This window comes from Dama dama, chromosome 22, assembly GCF_033118175.1.
Source record: "Dama dama isolate Ldn47 chromosome 22, ASM3311817v1, whole genome shotgun sequence".
In the NCBI taxonomy this organism is placed as follows: domain Eukaryota; kingdom Metazoa; phylum Chordata; class Mammalia; order Artiodactyla; family Cervidae; genus Dama; species Dama dama.
The window spans coordinates 53,691,818-53,714,125 of NC_083702.1; the positions used below are offsets into that span (position 1 = coordinate 53,691,818).

A 22,308-nucleotide genomic window follows, 5' to 3' on the forward strand; every position below is an offset into this window, starting at 1 on the left:
CACCACCAGTTTTAAAGGTACAAAAAAAATTTTTACCTTGCATTTCTGCACCAGATACTAATTAGTTTCAGTAGAGGAGTAGGAGAATACTGACTTTCAGATCCAAGCCTGCTGATCTAGATACAAAATAAAAACAAGACAAGATAAGAACATATGCAGACTTGAAGGAAAAAATCAAACTGAAAAGCAGAACAAGAACAGAAGCCACATGAGGATACAAGAGCCAAGAGACAGAGATTAATATTTAAAGGACAAACTGAACTGTGAGCAACTGTGCCTAAGATCAAGTCTCTGCTACAGTCTTAGCTATAACCAGTTATCATCACCAAGTGGGGACAACCAGAGAAATCAAACAAGGAAACATGCAACAAAAATCCTGGTGTATTTTTTCCTCATGCTTGTCAAAACCCAGAGGCATACCATGTGAGGTGCTACAAAAGTTATATGGCATTTGCTTAAGAGACACAGTCATATTCAAATTAGCCTTAAGTATAAATGCTACTATACCACAGAAACTAGCTCTTGAGCTTTTGGTGTTAGTGGAAGCAAAGAAAAGTGTTCTAAAACTTCCAGAAACAAAGAACAGCTTGACATGACAGAAAAGGCCAGGATAAGCATTTGTGCCGGGGGTAGACTGTGTGGGTGAAGCAGTAACAGAGGAGAAAGCAGACAGCATCTGGGCAGAAGGCAGGCATCGAGGTTTACCTGGGGCCAAACTACACCATGAAACACTGCGTCAATTTCTTCTGTTCTGAACGGATAGGACTCCCAATCCAAAAAGATATCAGTTACCATTTTGATTCCAAGACGTCTTAAATTTTTCAGTGGGTTAATAAACCTCAGCTGAATCTGTAAAATAAAGATCTTCTATTAAAAAAATATATTGTTTTTATCTTTGACTCCTCAGGGAGGCACTCCTGCTCAGACAGCTAAGAATCAAGCTAGAAATCCTGCTGTTAAGTCCGTTGACTCTGGTTCTGATTCACATGGAAACATCAGTAAGTCATATTGCTTTTCTCACTGAACAAGAAGGGAATACAGACTTAAAAAAAAAAGAAAATCAAATGGTGAGATGTGTTCTATTATCAATGTCCAGCAAAATCACACGAAGTGTCCTCAAGGCAAAACAAAATCTCAGTGGGAACATCTGTTTTGCATTCTACATTGTTTTACTTTTTTATTCAAGCAATTGTCTCAAGTAAAATTCTGCTTTCTTCCCACAAATAGAACACTCTAAACAAAACTTCTTCTGCCATTATAATGCTTCAGGTTAGGAAAAAGAAAATCTAAATGTTCATTTCAAATGAAAGCCACTTTTCTGTTTTTTTTTATATTTGTATTATTATTATTTTTTTAAAGACTATGAGTTTTTGGTTATTCTTGTTAAAATTAGTCCACAGGACTGAAGAACTTATAGTTTCTTCAAACAGTGAAATACTTTGTGCAGTAAAGGAGAATGAAGTGACTGAATTAAGGCCTGCAAAGATCTCAAAATATACAGCTCAAAGGAAAATACAATTTGGAGAAAAATAAGATTAGTCTGTTTAGAGGCATAGAAGCTAGAGTCGGCAGATGTCTAAATTAACAGCAAATTTCTTTTATTAACAGGTATTGCTACTTCCACTGGCATCTCCTTCCTACGAGCTATAAAATATAAATAATGCAGCCAAATTTTTAGGCTCAGAGTAGAAAAATATACTGAGCCTATACTAATGAGTCCAATGGTATGCTAGCCATAGTCCTGACCTCAACTTACAATCTTCCTGAACATTTACTAAACTACATGAGAGATGAAAAATGCCAAAGATATTTGACTTAGGACAAGAATTACTATAAATTAAAGAAAGGTTAACTTCAGGCAGAATTTCCACTGGATCTTAAAAGATGAAGAGATTTAGGTCAGGCAGAGGGAAAAAAAAAAGCCTCAGAGAGATTTCTCCCAAGCACAGAATGTTGTAAAACCAAATAAATGGGAGAAGATTCAAACCCTAATTGTTTTTCCACTTGATTAACACATTGTGAGCTCTGGATATATAAGTGGCAACTTATTTTCTACACTTGACTTTAATTAGTGACATTTAAAACACGCTAAAATGTATGAAGACTGCACAAGTAACCTAACATAATGAACATCATCAAGTTGTGTGGCCACGATAACATGGAGAAAACTCTTAAGTTACTTGTCATAAGAATCTGATAATCTGATGAATGGAAGTATCTGCATATGAAACTGAACATTTTAAATTCAAGAGAGTATGAAGATGCCATTAATTTGCTATGTAAACCTGAGGAATCATGATGGCTGACACACCCGTCAAGTTTCTGCCACTCACTTTTAGCTAACTATCTCATCACACAAGTTACAAAGAGTGGGCATGGCAGACAAGGCGGCGACACTGTGACAAGTCACTCTGTTTTGCCTCAGTCCACTGACAGTATTTCCATTATTCTCAGGATCACATCTGGCCAAAGATAAAAACTATGACTGATATTTGAATCCCCTGAAGCAGTAAGAAACTAACCTTGCAAACATGACACCAAATCAGAGGCCCCATTTCCCCCGCCCATCAGCCCCCCAAGGCCCCCATCAAGTAGAATCTGCATGTTCTATTCTCTTTTGTAACTACAGGGCCAACTGCCCAGGCTTCTCAGTGATTGTTGAGAAATTAAACTGGAGAAAAATCCTAACAATGAGCAATTGCAGACTTTAATTCCTAGAGGAATACTCCATATGACGGAGTTTATGGACATTTACAAGTTACTTCCTTGCTTAAATATACCAAAACAAAACAAACACAAAAAAATGAAAACCAAATCAAAACAACCTTCAAGACACCATTTCAGTGTCAGTCAATGCCCTGAAGGATCTGAAAGATACAAAAAAGTCAATGTTTGACTCCACTCAAACACACAAGTGCAGAACTTTAACTCACTTGAGCATATTACTGTGCAATAATTCATTACAGAAACTCAAGGAATTCCTTGGACTTGTCCAAGAATTAACAAAAAAGAAGAAAACAAGGCTCTTATCTGTCAGGAAGGCTAGCACCTCACTGTCTAATGAACTGTGAAATTGTATAAATGATCCTTTGAATTACTGCTTGTTGACTCAGGAGTAAGGCTGCATTACTGAGTAACATCTTCCAAGTTAACCAAAAAGTCAGAGGACTTTCATGATTTAAAATGTCCACGTACAGGCAGTCACTGTCACTCACTATAAGACAAAAACTAAAATTCTGTTTCTTCCTGGGATGTGAATACTGTTCCACTCCAGGACTTTGTGCTACTAGTCATTTTCTCTGCCTGAAATGTCCTTCCAGTGGCTGGGTAGGTGTAAGCTCAAGTATCAGCTCTTGAGAGGTGACCCTGAACACCCTACTAAAAGCAGCACCCATCTACCTCTAGTTTGGTCACTTCCTACCACATTCCCTCATTTTATTTTAAATTCTTTACATCTTCATGTCTTTCCCTAACACACTCATGCTTTCCTCTACTTTTGTGAATGTATGGCACGTATTTCTAACAGTTGTCTTAACGTCCTTGTCTAATTCTATCACCTGTGTCATTTCTGGGCCTGATTCTATCCATTGGTTTTTTTTTTTTTCATTACAGGCAAAATCCTCCTCTTGCCTGGTTAATACCTGACTGTCAGACACTGTGAAATCTAATTTCATTTAAATCACCCAAGAGGTTTTGAGCTTTCTTCTGGGGTGCAGCTGATTTACTCAGGAAAAGTTTGATCTTTCTAGGCTCTCTTAGGTGGAGCCTTTATGCCTGGGCTGATCTGGCTCCACTATAGAGACAATCCCCTTCCAAGGACACTCCTTGACGCCACATCTCATGAGGTTTCTGCTCTCGCTGTCGGGAAACATGAGCTACTCCCAGCCCTGTGTTAGCTGCAGGGCTGCTCTGCCTGCTCCCTTAGGTGGTTTTACTGCTTCTAGACATGATAAAATAACAGGGACAAGATTTAGCCTCCCCTCTCAAGACACTGAAGAATATATGAAACAATGATTTTTTGGACACTGGACAGCAGGCAACAGAGGAAAGTCATCCCCAAGAAAGGAGAAACAGCGGAGATGAATCCTACACATTCCTTGGCTTCCTGCCTGCAGACTTTCAGACCTTGGTATGGGAAGGAAGTGCCCAAGAAGAGTCCGACAATCCTCCTAAAATGAGGGGACAATTGTGCAGCTTGGGGAGGCCAAGGTGGCTGGAAGTCACAAACAGAGGCCTCGAGAGAAAACAGGGACACAGAGGATGACTTACAGGCATCTGCAGAGGGACCGCCTGAGTTTATCTTCCTCTTAGAACTTACCAACTGATGGTCTTCTGATCATCTGGCTATTTATCTATAGTCTCCCCAAGGTACTGAGTCCTTACCATTTCATTTCCCATCTACAAAGCTGTCTGGCAGATAGCAGGTGTGAGGTAAGTATTTACTAAATAATTAAATGGACAGGAAGTTTTGTTTGATCCTCACCCTAGTGCTTAGTACAGTGTCTGACACACAGTAGGGGCTCAATGAATAAGGCAGAGTAAAATTCTGGCTGTATCTCAGAGGCAGTTCACCAGGCACATCGATAAAACAAATGATTTTTAGCCAAATTAAAATTATGCCTATTTGTCATTAACAACAACAGCAGAAATCTGAGGTAAAAATCAATAGCAGAAATCTGAGTGTGGATTTTCACTTCAAGTCCTATCTCCTTCAAGAAGTCTTCAGTCCATAAAAACATTTTAAGTTCCCCTAAACTCCACAAAGTAAACTTATGTTCACACACCTGTTTCAACAGAACATAAATATATCATCTTCAAAATCATTCAGAAAACATTTCCTAAGCATCATCTCATGAAGCCTCCAGGCAGTTAGCTATTTGACTTGTCATGCCCAATCTTGCTACTTACCTTCACTTAAAACATTGCATTTAGAGTAGGTAAGCATTTACTTTTACAAGAGCTATGGGCAACTCTGCCTCAACAAGGACAATGCCAACAGTGTTCTCTTCATTCTCCAAACACTCTGAATAAATGAGAGTTAGAATACATCTCTCACACTTTCAGGCTTCCGAAATTAAAAATCTAAGAAATATCAGTTTAACTATCCCAGACTTTGGTCTCTAAGACATAGATAGAACTAAATGCCTCCCTACCATTTCACCTCCTTTTTAAATAGATACTTGATATAATCTGCATTTTCTAGCTATTCATAAGTACTTATAACAGTGAAGATTCCCATTAACAGGAAAGGTCATTTTAGAGAGACACCTTACATAAGAAAGATTTAGCCTAGAATGATGTTAGCTATTCAGGCTCCAGCCAACTTTCCAAGTAAAACACCGACCTGTATGAGCCCCAGAAGAAAGTGACAGAAGTCGCTCAGCCGTGTCCGACTCTTTGCGACCCCGTGGGCTGGAGCCCGCCAGGCTCCTCTGTCCATGGAATTCTCCAGGCAAGAACACTGGAGTGGGTAGCCGTTCCCTTCTCTAGCGGCTCTTCCAGACCCAGGAATCAAACCGGGATCTCCTGGATTGCAGACAGATTCTTTACCAGCTGAGCTACCAAAGAAATCCTATGTGCCCACGAAGAAAGCCAAAGTTTACAGTGAATCTCGCTCACCTTTTCTCGTTGGTCAAGGATGTGTGATACAGTTGCAGTTATGCAGAGCAGCAGCTGCAGAATCTTTGGTAAATATGCGTTGATCAGGTGACTAATGTTCTTCAAGACTATCTCAAGGCTATTTAATATGCCGTGCTGACGACCCAAAGGAAGAACTTTGGACAAATCTAAATCTTCTACTGCTTGAATGACGGCGGAATGGCACTCTCCTGGTGAAACACAGAGGAGCAGAGACAGCACGTGCAGTGAAATGCGAGCTCGCTCCTATTTACAATTACAGCTGCCTTTCAATTTCTCCCAGTAACACAGCATTTCCTACTGTTATAATTTACAGATGATAATATATTTTACTTATTTTTTTTCTGCTTTTGATTCTTACCAAACATTAAATGAGCTAGATGGAGTAGGTTTTACTATTATCACTTTGTAGATGAGGAAACTGAGGAATAGGAGAGAGTAAGAAATCTGTGAAAGAACTAAGTCTCTAAGCCCAATTCTACCCCTATTTATACAATTCCTCAAAACCTGAGGAATTCCATTTTATCAATATTCTGTCTATCAACTTTCCACATTTTTCCCTCTGAGCTTTCATGGACTATGCTAATTTCAGCAGTTTCAAAGAAAATACATTGCTATGTGATAAGCTCTTTTAAGGCTGAGAATCAAATGTTTTATTTCTCTTGCAGCCGCTTGCAAATAAATAAAACAATAGTCCTTTATAAACGGGTGCCAAACTGATTTCATAATTTACTTAAATGACTTGAATAGTTATTGCTCGAGCTTTACTTCAGACCAACTGGTATGAGATCATGAGCTTGCTGATTCATACACCTAAGTGGTTTATCCATAAGGGTATCATTTATAGCTACCCTCTTACAACAGAGGCCATTGCACTGAACAAAAACTGTATTCGTTAACAGCCAACATTCTTCACAGGGCAATATTATACTGAATGAAAACTTTTTAAATAGCTATACCTATTATTAAAAAAAACAAAAAGCAACACATTACCCTACAAATAAATCTATGTTTGCCTAAAGCAAAGCAATTATAAAACTGGAACAGAGGTATTGTAGTCAGGAAGATATGGGTTTGAATCCCAGATTCATCTGGATTCAAATCCCAGGGCAAAGTACTTATCTCTCTAAGCCTGTTTCCTACTTGTAAAATGGCAACAAATAAATACTGAACCCTAAAGTGGCTGTTTTAAGGGTCAACTGAGTTGTAGGTGAAGGAGCCTGTCATTAATTCTGGCACGAAGTAGATGCTCAATAAATGTTAGCCATTATTACTTTTAATTGCTAACCTTGCTTACTGGAGAACGTATGACAGAACATCACATTGTATACAGTTACTAACCCACTTTGTTTAGACTGTGAGGTTAAGAGCAGAGGTTATAAATGCTCAGTTTTCTATTTTCAACAGTGTCCATGGCACAGGAGGTATTTGACAAATCGTTATTTAGTAGGTGAATGACTCAGTGAAAGAATACATGCCAGGACAATTAGGATTCATTTCTAAGGAATTCATCATATATGGAGAAGTACCACTTTCCAAGGGCTTCCCTGGTGGCTCAGATGGCAAAGAATACGCTTGCAATGTGGGAGACTTGGGTTCGATCCCTGGGTTGGGAAGATCCTCCGGAGAAGGGAAAGGCAACCCACTCCAGGATCTGTGCCTGGAGAATTCCCAGGGAGAGAGGCGCCTGGCGGGCTACAGTCAATGGGGTCGCAGAGTCGGACGCGGCTGAGCGACTAAGCGCTTGGCACATGCTCCAACCGGGCACCACTTCTCAAACGGCCAAAATGTACAACAGAAGCAGAAAACACATTTTCTAACCAGGGGCTTAGCACAAGGCTGACGATAATCCCAAGATCATTTGTGAGGTCCACCTAATTCAATCAAATGTAAACATCAGCACTCAGCAAAAAGACCACCGAGACTGGGAGGAGCAACCACGCCCCTGAGAAGGATGCCCAGAGCGCGGGGAACAGCCTGAGACAGCAGAGGTGTGGGCAGAGAACGCGCATTCAGAGCACGGCAGGCGGCTGGTACCTACCGTTCCTGAAGTGCTTCACAGGCTCAAAGAGCAGGTCTAAGAATATCTCCATCTCTTCTGGCTGGCTCCCAGCCAGGAACCTCAGGACGATGGACATGCGGGTACCAGAAGCAGATTTCCCCTGAGTTTTACTTCCAGTCTTATTCTTCATTCGACCATACAAAATTCTAAAATGTCCAAAGAAGGTTATTTGTTTGCACATTAATCCTAAAACAGAGTTGTTTTATTTTCCTAGGAGGCTGGAATAGCAGCTCAACAGATTTAAATGAATGTATTCTAAAACAGGGAAGAATGAAATAAAAATTAAATTTTTAACATGGAGATTTAAAAGTAACAACAAATAAGGCAAAGGGAAGCAGGAAGAAGAAAATGATAAAGACATTGATTGGAAGCTGGTTCTTTGGAGGAGAGAAAAAAATAAATACAACAGGCAAGCCAGAGATAAGTCTCAACAAGGAAAAATGAAAACAGGAATATATAGATTAGAAGGAAGTGAAATAAGAGAGTACAACTGTAAGTAAAACAAGGAAACTGGAAAGATTTCAATGAAATGGGTAATCTTCTGGAAAAAAACTGACATCTATAAATAGTCAAAAGGAACCTAACAAAACCTGAAGAGATCAGTAACCATGAGTAAACTTGGAGTCAACACAGTTTTACAGATGAATTGTTAAAACTTTCAAGGAAAAACAATCCCCATGATACAGTTCCACAGCAGGGAGAAAGAAGGAAACAGCCCTTTTTCAGGGATGGATCTAGAGATTATCACACTAAAGTGAAGTTAAGTCAAAGACAAATATTATATGATATCAATTATGTGGAATCTAAAAAATAATACAAATGAATCTATATACAAAAACTGACTCACAGGCATGGAAAACAAACTATGATTAGCAAAGGGGAGAGATGGGGAAAGGGATAAATTAGAAGTATGGGATTAACAAACTATTATGCAGAAAATAGATAAGCAGTAAGGATCTACTGTATAGCACAGGGAACAACTATATTCAGTATCTCACAACAACCTAAACTGTAAAATAATCTGAAAAATACACACAGATAACAATCACTCTGCTGCACACTTGGAAGTAACACAATACTGTAAATGCGTCAATAATAAAAATACACAACCAGGGGGTGGGGGAAGTCCACAACATTGCTGAAAACAGTACCCAGTGCTGCATTAAAACGGTGTTAGAGCTGAACAAGGATTATTCCAGGAATGCAAGAAAGAATCACCAGTAAAATCTACTGATACAGATCAATGGCTCATAGAAAAAAGCTAATATGATCATTTACATACATGTCAATAGTCATTCTAATAAAATTCAACATCCATTTGGTAAAAAAACTAAATAACATAGTAATAAAAGCTACCTTCTTAGCATGATTGAATTACTGACTTAACTTTCAAAATTTAAACACAATGGTTTTCAAACTTTTTGATATTAGGATCCCTTTTTACTCTTAAAAATTACTGAAGAGCTTTTATACATATGTCTTCTATCTATTAGTATTTATCATAGTACAAGTTAAAACAAGTTAGCATAACTAACATTTTTAATAAAAATTGTATTTTCCAAACCTGCCCCTCCCCAAATTAGAGAGATCAGAGGCATTGTTGTACATTTTTTTCCGCTCCAAATTTCTTTATTGCCTGGCTTATTAGAAGGTAAATGAATCCTCATATCTGCTTCTACATTCAATCTGTTGCAATATACTGTGGTTGAAGAAAATCCAGCCTTACACAGATATGCAACTGGAGAAGGGAAATATATTTTGTAAACTTTCAGATAATTCTTCTCAGATAATTGTGAATATTCCACTTTGATTCTACACCAAAGATCAAGAAGAGGCAGTTTCTCAAAGGCTAGCTGCAAGGTGGAATCTAAAACCATTATCAGTGAACTCTGTAAACTGTTTCATTAAAATCCATCTGTCTACTTTGCACTATGAACAGATCTTTACCCATGAATGATTCTGTAATATGCATCAGTTACTTGGAAAACCTGAAAAAAAATTCCATGGAAACTAGTGAGCTGAAGGAGTGTTTTATGCATACCTCTCAATTCATACAGAATAATAAAAAGACAGGTACTCAAGGCTCAAGAGTCAATAAGGGCAGTGAGTGAAACTAGCTTTTGTTTATTTTTTTTTTTATTTTTTTAAATTTTTTTGTTTATTTTTTTTTTAAACTCTAGGCCTGTGGGAATGAAGAACGACTAGCACAGTTTGGAGCCACTGTCCTGATTCATTAAGCGCCTGGAGTTTTACACATCACTGCTTTTGTCTGGTCAGCACAATCAGGAGCACAACGAGAAAAGGTAACGTCTTTATGAAGAAAGTTTTAACCGCGTGGATGTCCTAAAAGCATCTCTGGGACAGCCCCCACCAAGAAGGAGCAGATCACACTTTAAGACAAGAATAACTGTTCTAGAAACATTACTGTTAAATACAGTAGCAAGACAAGGACAACCACAACTACCACCACTTCAATTAATTCATCGAGGCTCTGTAGGGAACACGTAGATCAAACAACAAAACAGTGAAGGGGGTATTTATATCAGAAAAGGGAAGACAAACTTCATCTGATCACTACTGACTAAGAGGCATGGAGTTTGTCTTCTGGTAGAGAAGATGGATAATAAGAGGCCATGTTGGATGATTAAGTATTGTGTGATGAAAGATTGTGGTGTGGGCTCTGAGAGGGCTGGTAAATCAAAGAGATGTTAGAGAAGCAGGTCTAGGCTAGGTCATACCAGGCCCTTCAAGGAGTAGTAAGGACTCCATTTATTGTTCTCAGTAAAACGAGACCTCAAAAGGTTTTGAAACAGGGACTAACAAGCTGACTGATGACTGTTATTTACAATTATTTTTTGACCCAGAAAAATACAATGAAAACTATAAAAACTATAATAAAGTTTTATACATGGATGGTTAGTTTTTACATCTCATAATTAGTTACCTATCAAACAAATGCATTATTTTTACTATTTCTCAATGGCTTAAACCTTAGAGAAATACTGGATTTAATTTTAATAGCACTATTAAAATAACACAATGTCAAGATCTTTCCTCATATTAGGGACAAAATATTTAAAATAGTCTCTATAACAATTTGGCTTTTCCAAAAGAACCAATTATAAAAATAAATAAAATTCAAGATGAAATATTCCATTACAATTGCTGAAAGAATCATCATACTATATTCACAGCTGTTTTTGTGATCAATCTTTAAAACATCAGTTTTGAAAGAGTATAAATTACCTCATCAGAATAGGAAACAGTTCTACTCGGTGGGCTGCTTTCACCACTGTATTGTCTTCAGAAATGCTAAAATGCACTATCTCTTCCTTAAAGTTTCTGTCTTCAAGCAGTCTTTGTAGGTTTTCCCTTTAAAAATGGAATTTAGCACAAATCATCACTTAATCAAAAATACTTTTTAAAAATATAATAGAGTGATAAATATATACATAAAAGAAATAGGCATTAAGAATATTTTATATTGTAGCTGACATCCATAAAAGAAAGTCTTTACACAAATACTTTCCAAAATGGCAAGTTTCAAATTTTAAAAGGTAAGAGGGATCATAGTGAAAGTCAAAGTGGTTCAGTCGTGTCTGACTCATTGTGACCCCATAGACTGTGTGGTCCCTGGAATTCTCCAGGCCAGAATACTGGAATGGGAAGCCTTTCCCTTCTCCAGGGGAGCTTCCCAACCCAGGGATCAAACCCAGGTCTCCCGCACTGCAGCGGGTTCTTTACCAGCCAAGCCACAAAGGAAGCCCAAGAGGGATCATAAGGGGTTATTCAATAATTCAGCTGTTTAAAAAAGCATAATATGAAAGCTTTCTTCAGTTCTTGGAGCGTAATTACGATGATTCCTTAAGTAATCACCAAGATTTTAATGCCATCATATAAGCAAGAAGAAATGACATAACCTTCTCAACACATATTTTTCAATCAATATTCTCTCTCCTACCTTATTACCTATGAAGAAGCACTCTTAACAAATATACTTCTAGTTTTCATTTCTTACCTGAAAAGAGCACTATGATTACCTTAGAAAAGAGGGTAATTTCCCGGGGCCTTTAAAAAATTACTTTATAAGAGGCTCTCTGGTAAAAAGAGTAAAAACAGCATTTCTTTAGCTTCAAATAACTTACCTGTAAGGGAGAATATGTGGATGTTTATATGTCATTATGCAACCCAGTGTTATTCTTTGTACCATCTGATCCTGATGTAGCAACAACTAGGAATGATATTTTATAAATTAATGAAGTCAGATATACACATGCCATCAGACAGCAATTTACTTTTACTAATTTGCTAAATTAAAATTCTTAGAATCTAAATTTTTAGATGTGGGTTAAAGATGATTCATGACAATAGCTTTACATTGTCCTGGAGGTAACGGAAGATGAACAGAATGTATGCAGAGAACAAAACAGAAACACAACTCTGACACCGGCGTCCCACATGCCAGACTCTCAGGTCTGTCTTTTGGCCAAGGCCAGTTCCCTACACGACTTCAGGTTGACACCAACTGGATTGGTCCTGTAATGGGGGAAAGCTCTTTGCTGGTAACCACAGCCAGTAAGATGCCAGGAAAGACCCAGCTCTGAGACCTCTCTGATCAGTCCAGATTTTTGCTTCCTGTTGACAACTGAGAGTTTGGACTTCTGATTCTATAAACAAGTTATATCTGAATTACAGACAAAATAAGGATAAATTTTGCCAAAATAGTGTTTCATTTAAAAAACCTCCAAGTGAAAAGAGAAAATCTTATTTCCCCAGATGGCTTAGAATGACATCCCATGCTTACTCTGCTTCTCACATCAGTTTTTTTCTTCTGCAACCTTTTCTGGAATTCAAGGTCACATACCATAACTGCAATGGACTACTACTGCACCTGCTTTCATTCAGTCTACCGGATCCTGAAACGCTAGGGCTCCATAAGGCTAACTTGCCTAGCAGTGAAAAGCAGCAGCTCTCTTGGCACAAACCCCTACTCCCTTCTAAAACCTAATTCTCATGAGACAATCAACACTTTGCTACACCCACTGTTAACACAGCCAATCAATGTTTAGTCACCCTCAATTGCTTTAAAATCCACTAAATCAGTACTGTCCAAAACTGTTCCTCAAGGTATAGACAGTATCTGTTAGTTAAAAAACATATACTTAAAATGTAGAAATCAGCCCTAGTCAACAATTACTGAAATCCTACAAGTTACTTGGGTAAAGAAAATGGTAGAGAAAAGTTCACAACTAACTACAGTGACAAGAATTAATTTTACTTACCTGAAGATACAGCTCATATAATTTGGATTCCAGATATAAGGCTCGTGGATTTGAAAACTTAGAGAAAACTTGCAAGTGTGCAATTAATTGCCTAAAATGCAAAAAACAAACAAACAAAATATACAGAGAGAAAAACAGAAAAAAGAAAAACCAGAAATAAAAAGACATTATTTTCTTAAGATGATAGTATCTACCAGTTTTCTCTAACAAGTACTCTAAACGTCTCAAATACAGTTTCACTGTTAATTACACTAGCAAGTTTTAACTACTTGAATTTAGGAAATCATTCTCCAGAAATTCCAAATCTCAGGCAGGCCTTTCCCTGAAATTCAGGCTCCCAACCTCAGAAAATCATTCAGGATGTGCTTAGAATGGTTTAAATGAAGCCAAATATAGAAAGAAAGTAATCAAAACACTTTAACATATTCCAAAATTGAATACAGATGATTTTTGGAATGATCCTTTTTTTTCTGTCTAGTTTTTATGCAGTAGACAGGAAAGTGGAACATACTACACTTCCCCACTTTCATATAACATAAAAACTGACGTCAGGCAGCAAAGGTCCAAGTTTGGATAACCATGGCTCTTGCTTACCAAGAAACAGAAAGATGGAACAATGTTCTGTGGTTGGAATTTAAATTTGAAGATGGGGTTGCCTTCAAATAAATGGTACCATCAAAACAGAATGAGCAGAGAGCTTCCGCTGCATTTACATGCTCAACTTCCTAATACTTAAGACTCTGTGATGCTTTAAAAACACTTGAGAAAACTGTTTTCTCTCTGTGTATAATTTAAAAGAGGTATTAAAACTTAAAGAAAACCCAAAAAACTCTGAATGAATAAATTAAGATCCGGAGAGATATCATTTGCTTCTTTCAAGAGCCTAAGCGGGGAGAAGTGAAGAGTGGAACCCAAGCCGCATGCGTGGTTCTACCATTCTGAGCTGCTGACTCTGGGGAGAGCCACAGAATGTTTCAGCGACTCATTCCTCATCTCAGCAAAGAGCAAGACTTCCAGCTTTTCTGCAGGACTGAATTAAAGAAAACAAGCTGTGGCACCTCAGTTCCTAAGAGCTTAGTGAACAACGCATTTCTTTGTTCTTAGGCCAAAAAAAAAAAAAAAAAAGCAAAACTGAAAGTCTTACTAGTTAATATAGAGAAAAACAGCTGGAAATTATGACCTCTTTAGACGCTGTAGAAAAACAGGGGTAAGGGAAGCACTATTATTATATTTAGCCTAAATGCCTGTGATGATTAGTCTTACGTGTCAATCTAAGTTACCGTCCCAGTTATATAACAAAACACTAATTTAGGTGTTGTGATGAAAATATCTTTGTACATGTGGTTAACATCCACAACCAGCGGACTTTAAATAAAGGAGATGATCCTTAATAATGTGGGTGGGCCTCATCGAGTCAACTGAAAGCTGGAAGAATAAAAACTGATGTTTCCCAGAAAAGGAATTCTGCCATAAGGCTGTCACATAGAAATCCTACCCTATGAATTTCACGTTTAAGACTACAGCATCAAATCCTGCCCCAGTTTACAGCCTGCCCAACAAATTCTCTGGTAAGCTCTGACTGATACAATGTCCCTGGAATTACTTATCACTGAGCCTTTGCAGTTTTATAAAACACGATTTTAAAATCTACTGAAACATACATTCCTTCCCTCAACATTTACTAAGTATTTTTTATGTGCCATGTAGCCTTCAAGAGACAAACAGAAGTTAATTTACAGGTTCCCATTAAATACCTACCAGTGAGGGGTGTGTTCCATGGGTTAATAAAACTGGACTATGAATATACTGAGATGGCCCCCAAAAGAATGTGATTATCCATTTACTTACACTTTCAATGATGGTGAATGCTAGCAACATTCCAGGTTTGGCTACAGGGGGCAGGGAAATTAATCAAGACATGGAACTTGTCTTTAAAGAGCTTTAAATTTACATGGAAGATTTATTTTAAAAAAATTAATATCCAAGGCAAGGAACAGCATCTGATCAGAGGAGCTGTGATCAAAGTTTGAACATGGGTACATAACTAGATAAATCCAGTTTAAAAGACAGGAAGAGTTTCATTGAAGAGGCAATGTGAGAACTGGGCCTTGAAGTTATGACTAGAATTTCCCTTGGCAGCAATGAGGCAAAGGTACTGCAAAAAGAATGCTACAGCAAAGGTCCAAGGGTAAGACAAAAGATGCATGAGTGCCTGAGTAGCTTATTCATTCACTCAGCAAACAAATATTAAGACAAACCTTTGGCCAGCTGTTACGCTGAAGCATACAAAGACAAACACAGCGATCTCTGTCTTAAGGGAAGCAGTAGGCGATAGGCAGGAGCAGAGGCTGGGCTGTGACCCTTCTCGCCCCTGTGCTTCATACACTATCTCCATCAGCCAGCAAGTCCTTCTGGACCTGGTACACTTATTTTTCAGCTTCAAAGGTGATCTCTTTATTAAAGTCTTCCCTTTGTGGTAGAATTATTATTATTATTATTTTTACTATGCTCCTGTAACTTCTTTAAAAACATTTCTTCTATTAAAATATTTCACCAGGCATGAGACTGCTTCCAGCTCTGCAGAGGCTGAAGACCGTTCATCTCTGTAGCTCTGCACTTGGCAGAAGAACCTCAATCCAGCTGCTGAATGACGGGCTAACAGATGACTCACGGGAAAGTCTCAACAAGTGGGCACGTGGGACTGAGACGCAGAGTGTTACAGTTACACAGCTGCACCGTCTGGTGAATCTCTGACACCTCAACTCAGACAATCTTTAAGTAAGCTGAGAGCACAGGCCCTTCGTTTTTCTAAGATTTCTAACAGTTTAGGTAAATGAATAATCCAGAGAGCCAGAAAGAGAATATAACAACATGAAAAAGTGAAGAAAGCCAAAAGTAATCAAGACAGAAGTCAAAAGACAAAGTTGAGAGTGCTGACGCCCTTATTTGTAAGAGAAAAGATGTTCCATTCTGTGTTCCCCGAGCACACAAACATAATGTCCCAGTGCTATGAAAGTGAACGGCAAAGGTCAAGGCCATTTAACTGCTACAGGCCCCAGGGCTCTCATCTATAAAAAGGTGCTATAAGCAGATGATTCCAAAGTCCCTCAACTCTAACACACTGCAGCTAAACAAGAAAAAATAAAAAATAAGCAAGCAAAGAAAAAAAACTCAGAACACTGGCAGTTTTCTTTAGGCTATAAAAGAAAATCGTGGGAAGATGCAGCAGTTTGGTGAATAATTATCTGAGCAATTTCTTTTCTTTTTTTTTTTTCACTGTGCAGAGACACACACACACGTGTGAGCCGCGTCACTGTGCAGACACATACACACGTGAGCAGTGTCACTATCTGAGCAATTTCATCTCATTCCTGGCTATGTCACAGGCGGTCACACGAGGTCTCCTCCTGCCCCGCCCGGAGCCCTGGACCCGTGATCTTTCAGCAATGCTCCACCTACTTTGCCGCAGCTCTTCTTGTCTTTTTCTTCTGTGAGGGTTCCTCCTGGGGCCCCAGCTCTTCCTCCAACTCTTCATCATCTCTGGCGGCAGTTTCCTCTTCTGCTTCCTCCACCACCAGCCCTCTGCCTTTTCTTCGCAGATCTTGGGTTGGTGCAACCTGCAGATCTGCTGGGTAATACTCATTGCTACAGTGGAAAGAGAGTGATGTGAGACAGATATCCTAAATGCTCGTGACAGATGTGTGCCCCCAGTTCCTAGACTCACACACAGAAGAGACGCCAGAGGCCCCTTAGTAGAGGTCTTCTACAACATTTAATGTCAGCCTCTCTTAAGGACCTTATTTGACAAGTCAATCACTAGCTGCAGAAGAGAGCCCACTTCATTGCTACACTGTTGAGAATTAACTGAAATGTCTATTTTTTACTAAGCTAAAATTGTCTCTGGACAATTCAGTTGTGGTTCCCTGTCTCTGGAACCACAACTCGGGGAGGAGTGCATAGAGGCAGATTACATTACAGTATTTAGACCACGCCGTATGTGTATCCCAGATACATTGTTTTGAGGATGTCCTTTCAAAAAGAAATGTCACAACAAATTCCAGTCCTCCAGGTATGGCCTGGTAAGACAGGGGGGGACTATCAATTCTGTTGCTTTTGAGGGAAGTCACAATATGACACAGACTCAAATGGAATGTCCAGCAATGAAAATCAGTAATGCTTCATGTTTTGGCTCCTCTAAGCTTGTGCAGTTGGTATTCATATGGGTTCTTATTGAATTCCATCCCTTAAATTTTGGTCCACTGTTGTAGGTAACTAATACTACCTTGAAGGCTATTGCTCAGTGCATTACTTTTGGGTCACTTTGGTTCATTCATCTAACAATTATTACTATGTTGTCTATTCTGTGCATGACGCTGGGTTATAGATGTGAGGAAACTGATCAGACTGACTTTAAAGTCCTCACTCAAAAATATACTGACACATGTTTGAGGATAGCATCCTACAGACACACCTTAAAAAAAATATACTACAGGTTAATACACTACACCACGCCTGGAGGGTTGAAACACTACCATGCTCAATGCTATATTCTGAGCTAGCAGGGTCTTCCCCTCAATAAATTAAAAAAAAAAAAATGAATGAATGAATGAAATGAACAAAGTTGCTCTGTCCTTTACAAACTGTACCATCACTGTTTAAGAACATCTGTATTATACTCTCAATGCTCAATTAACCAAATGATGTATTTTTAACCTTTACCTACAAGCACAGCATGCTCACTCATTCATTTACTAAATAAGACAATTCATACAAAGCACTTATAAGAGTGTCTAAGCCACAGCGAGTAGTCATTATATGTCACCTATTATTAAGATACTGTTTCTACTGTTAGTCATTCATTCCTGCTGCTGGTTAGGGGCTTCTTAGAAAATGTTTACAAGGGATTCACAGTTAGTACTAATATCAAATTATTTGGAACATATTTAGAAGTGTAAATGTATAACCCCCCCAAAAGTAAAAGCCCATAATGTATTTCAAAGCCAGACTTAAAGGTGACTCTTGGGTTTTCCATTAGTTTGGATCATCTACCAAGATATTGGTTATAGGCAGTAAGTGCCAATTAATCTTAAAACATTTTTTAAAAATTGTATCTTTTTAGTCATTGTCTTTTTAAACTCAGAGACTCACTTCCTACCACAGCCTCCTCTCTCCATCCCCACCCCCACAGTACCTAGTCCTACTAGAGGTAGATGTTTACATGAGGCTAAGGAGTAATTTATTTCTTTACGGAAAAACTTAAAAAATCAACATGACAGGAACATCTTACTAACACCTTTAATACCAGCTTACATAGGTACAGCTCCTTGAAATTCATAAAACAACTGATAAAACATTACTTTACATGATCTTCAAAACAAGGATGTCACTGTTCTCATTCTAGAAATAAATTAAAGCCCAAAGAGTGAAAAAGAGAAAATCATTACACTACTAGCGCCGTATCTATTGACCTGTGTGCATCTTTGCTTGTAACCTTTCCCAGAATGAATTATTCATGCAAACCTTTTTATTTACGCATGGGATCCTTTCTCCTCTTGCCTATTCAAAGACAGGGCTCTGGCGACTTCACCCCCTCTGGCGTGACTAACTCCCCCTCCCTCCTGGCTCACTCACACCAGCATTACATACACAGAGACTGTCTAGGCTGGACAGCAATGCCGCCAAAGGCCCTTTCCGTTCCCACACGGCCTATGCCTGCTTCCCTTCTACAAGAACTGCCCATACTTGCTGTTTCCATTTTCCTTCTCCATTTTCTCTTAAGCCCATTTTAATCATACTTTCATCCCTATCAGATTAACCAGAACAACTCTTGTTAAGGTCAATTCTAAAGACAAGTCAATTCTTATTCTTCATCTAATTGATGTCTTAGAGATCTGATTCCACTGATTACTTTAAGGAATACTGAGTGGTCTTAGTTCTTCTATTACTCTTTCCTGGCCTCCTTCGCTGGTTCCTTAACCTCTGTTGCAATTGGTCCTTGGAAACCTTTTCTCCCTACATTTACACTCCAGGTGTGACTTCACTCCCTATCTCATAATGTTAAAATCCACCCATATACTGATGAGTCTCAGATTTAATATCTTAAAACCAAATCTTTCCTTTGAACTTTAAACTCCACATTCAACTTGAAATCTCTACTTAGATGTCTGTTTAGTATCCCAAATTTAATATGTCTTTTAAAAAAACAGAACAAAACAACTCTTGATCTTCCCCACAAATCGGCAAACTTCTGCATTTCTTCCAATCTCAGTCAATGGTTAACTTCCTTCTTCCAGTTGCTCAGGCCCAAAAAAACCTTACAGATATCCTTAATTTCTCCCTTTTTTCCTTCCTGCATACCCCCCACCACTCACAACCCCCATCCTACATGTAATGTTACCAAGTGCCTCAGGTTACTCTAGTCGCAATTCTTCAAAAACATATCTTTTAAAACTGAAACCTGAGAAGTGTCCAGAATTCAACTACTTCTCACCGTCTGCATTACTCCCACGATGGTCAAGCCACCATCATTTCTTGCACAGATTTTTGCCATCTCCTCCAACTCTCCTCCCCAGTCCCTCTGCTCTCTCACTTCTGTCCCACAGTCCATTCTCAAAACAGAAGCCAGAAAAATTCTAGAGAAAACTTTAGTTGTGTAATCCTTATTTAACCTTCCCAAAGGTTTTCTATTTCACTGACAATAAAAACCAAAGTCTTGACTGTCACTTCAAAGCCCCTACACAAATTCATTCTCCTGTTAAATTTTTTGCTCTCACCTCCAACTACTTTCTTCCTGGATCACCCTGCTGTTCCTTGAAAAGGCTGGCAGGCTGTGTGGTCTGCGGCCTGCCTAACCCAACTCTACACCATCTTCCCATGTAACAAAATGGTAACAGAAAATTTACCTTTGACTGACTAGTACTGTTCTATATTCCGCACCCCTTATCTTTAGCGTTTTAAAGCAATCTGACTCTCACTGAGCATATCTAGTCAAAGTAAAACAGTGCTGCAGGAAGTTCTTGTTATTCTTTGAGAGCACATTCCTCAGCATCATGAGAAACATTCAAGAGGTTTGAAACAGAGTGGCTGGGGTTGAGTTACCTGAAAGTACGTTTAAGCCCGAGGCAGGCAAAAAACAACGAACAATGGGGCCAGAAATCACAAGGCCATTGTGCACTGATCTAAGTCAGTATGGCCTTTCTTACTTTGCAACCTGGAATTTTTTATTAACACCATTTATGAGCTGGTTAGGTTTTGATTCATGTAAGAACAAGTGAACAAAACAAGTTTATTTGTTACCCATAGAGCCAGTGCTTTAGAGATATGCTAGTGATTTGAAAAGATGACAGACCTAAGAACTCAGCCAATCTGGGAATTTCACTTTGTACCTTCTCTTCCTCACACCCTACTAGGGACACATTCCTAGGAAAGAACACTTACTTGATAAATCTCAAGAAAAGAGGGGAAAGTTCCCTGGACCGTGGCTCCACCCTTTCTGGGAACTTCGCCAGAGCGCGCCAGAGCAAAAAACGAAAATTGGTGTGGTCCAGTCTTTCCTGAAGGTCAGTTTTCAATGTCAACTGCTTGTGATAAAGAGCTCCAACGTTTCCTTCCTGAGTCTGCTCCCAATTTGCATCTCTAATAGACTTCTCCTCATCTCTTGTGTCATTCTGCAATTCTCTCTCTGAAAGAAAAAAGGTCATCATAACCACTAGAGAAATGTTACTAATAACATCTGCTCTATGTATGTCTTCCAGTGGGGGAATTTCCTTCTCTAGTAATACAAGCAAACAATAAACCGTATCCAAAGGTTACTAAAGATAATATATTTCTCATTCTGCTTCCCAATTTCATGTGTAATTAAGCAAAAGAAATGAGAGAATTCCCTGGCTGTCTAATGATCAGGACTCTGCCCTTCCACTGCAGGGGGAGCAGGTTCAGCCCCTGGTTCAGGAACGAAGATCTTGCAAGCCTCACAGCATGGTCAAAAAATAATTAAAATAAACAATCATTCCCCCCACTCCTCAGTTCTCTCCTTTAAATTCCTTTACATACCAGCATGTGTAGCTGCTTTTTCTAGATGCTCATAGTAGACTTTCCAAAACTGCTTATTTTCCATTTCATGTGCATGAGAACTAAAGTAAAGATCATAAAACAGATATGTGGTATAGGTCTTATTTTGAGAGATCTCATAGGAAAAAAAAAAGTAAAAAAGGATATAATTAAAATATTAAGTTATCCCTGAATGGGGGTCATAAGCAACTTTTGTACTTCTTATTTTTCAAAATGCTTGCACTACTTAGAACTAATAGGGTTTTGAGAGGGCACACATAATATTTCCAATCTGACAAAAAGTCAGAGTAGACCACCTGAAGACAAATGCTTACAAAAGAATATATTTCTACAAAACAAAATATGCATTTTTCATGTGATTATGACAGTCCTTTTTGGAATTAAAGGGTTTTAGATACTAGATAGCGAAGGTTTTAAGAAGTCCTTATTTTTAAAGTTTGGCTCAATGATTTAATATATATATATAAATAAAATTATGTAATTATTATATCTACTTTTATTATTATAATTTTACTGTTACTATAAAAAAATTCAATAATACAGACATGCAACATAAAGGAAAAAGAGAAAGTTCCTCAAAGTGATTTCAAAGCACAGAGAAACATATATAAAACACTTGACTTGTCAAACACCTGGTATCAGACAGAGTAATTAATGTTTATTTTTTCTTCACCTTGTCCCACAAGTTACCTTGTCTTTAAGGTAACTATAAATACTACACACATTCAATCATTTAAATCACACCCTGGAGTATAATACTGGCTCCATCATTCCCCAGTCAGGAAAGCACAGCAGCTTATCCATTTCACCCAGGCTTACCTTATGAGTTCAATAACAGGATCCCAGAGAGCACTGAAGTTTACATACAACATGCCTAATAAATAACGAAGCGGCACCTGCAATCATAGAGAACAAGTTCAGATCAGCATCAAAATGCATATATCCTGACTTACGACAACCTGAGGTTTGGAAGGAAGCTTGTGTTTTAAGAAAAAAACTTCTAGGTACCAATTCAGATTTCAGTTACAGTAGTTTTCCTTCTCTCCCCAAAATGTCACTGGCTATTCAACAGAAAAGAATCACTAAAGCAAACACAGTATTCGAACTCACTCCAGATGTTTATGCAGGAAGAATGTATCTGAATAAACAGATTTGACTCATGATTAAACTCGCTCCTAACAAACACTGCCATCACCTGACAAGACAAAACGTGAACAGTAATCAGGAAAGCAGAGGTGCCTTAGAACCCAGCACAGT

At 38.4% G+C, this 22,308-nt stretch overlaps 1 protein-coding gene across 1 annotated transcript in view; it reads right to left on the reverse strand.

The window, feature by feature from the left end:
• UTP20 (UTP20 small subunit processome component) overlaps positions 1-22,308 on the reverse strand; it is a 90,542-nt gene that overhangs the window by 44,746 nt on the left and 23,488 nt on the right. Inside the window, exons 19-29 of the mRNA XM_061125541.1 lie at positions 21,871-21,947; positions 21,034-21,113; positions 20,419-20,662; positions 16,441-16,626; positions 12,982-13,072; positions 11,845-11,930; positions 10,946-11,071; positions 7,679-7,845; positions 5,620-5,828; positions 706-849; positions 37-116 (exon numbers count right to left, since the gene is read on the reverse strand). Coding sequence (XP_060981524.1) covers positions 37-116; positions 706-849; positions 5,620-5,828; positions 7,679-7,845; positions 10,946-11,071; positions 11,845-11,930; positions 12,982-13,072; positions 16,441-16,626; positions 20,419-20,662; positions 21,034-21,113; positions 21,871-21,947 — 1,490 coding nt within the window. The remainder of the gene's footprint in view (positions 1-36; positions 117-705; positions 850-5,619; positions 5,829-7,678; positions 7,846-10,945; positions 11,072-11,844; positions 11,931-12,981; positions 13,073-16,440; positions 16,627-20,418; positions 20,663-21,033; positions 21,114-21,870; positions 21,948-22,308) is intronic.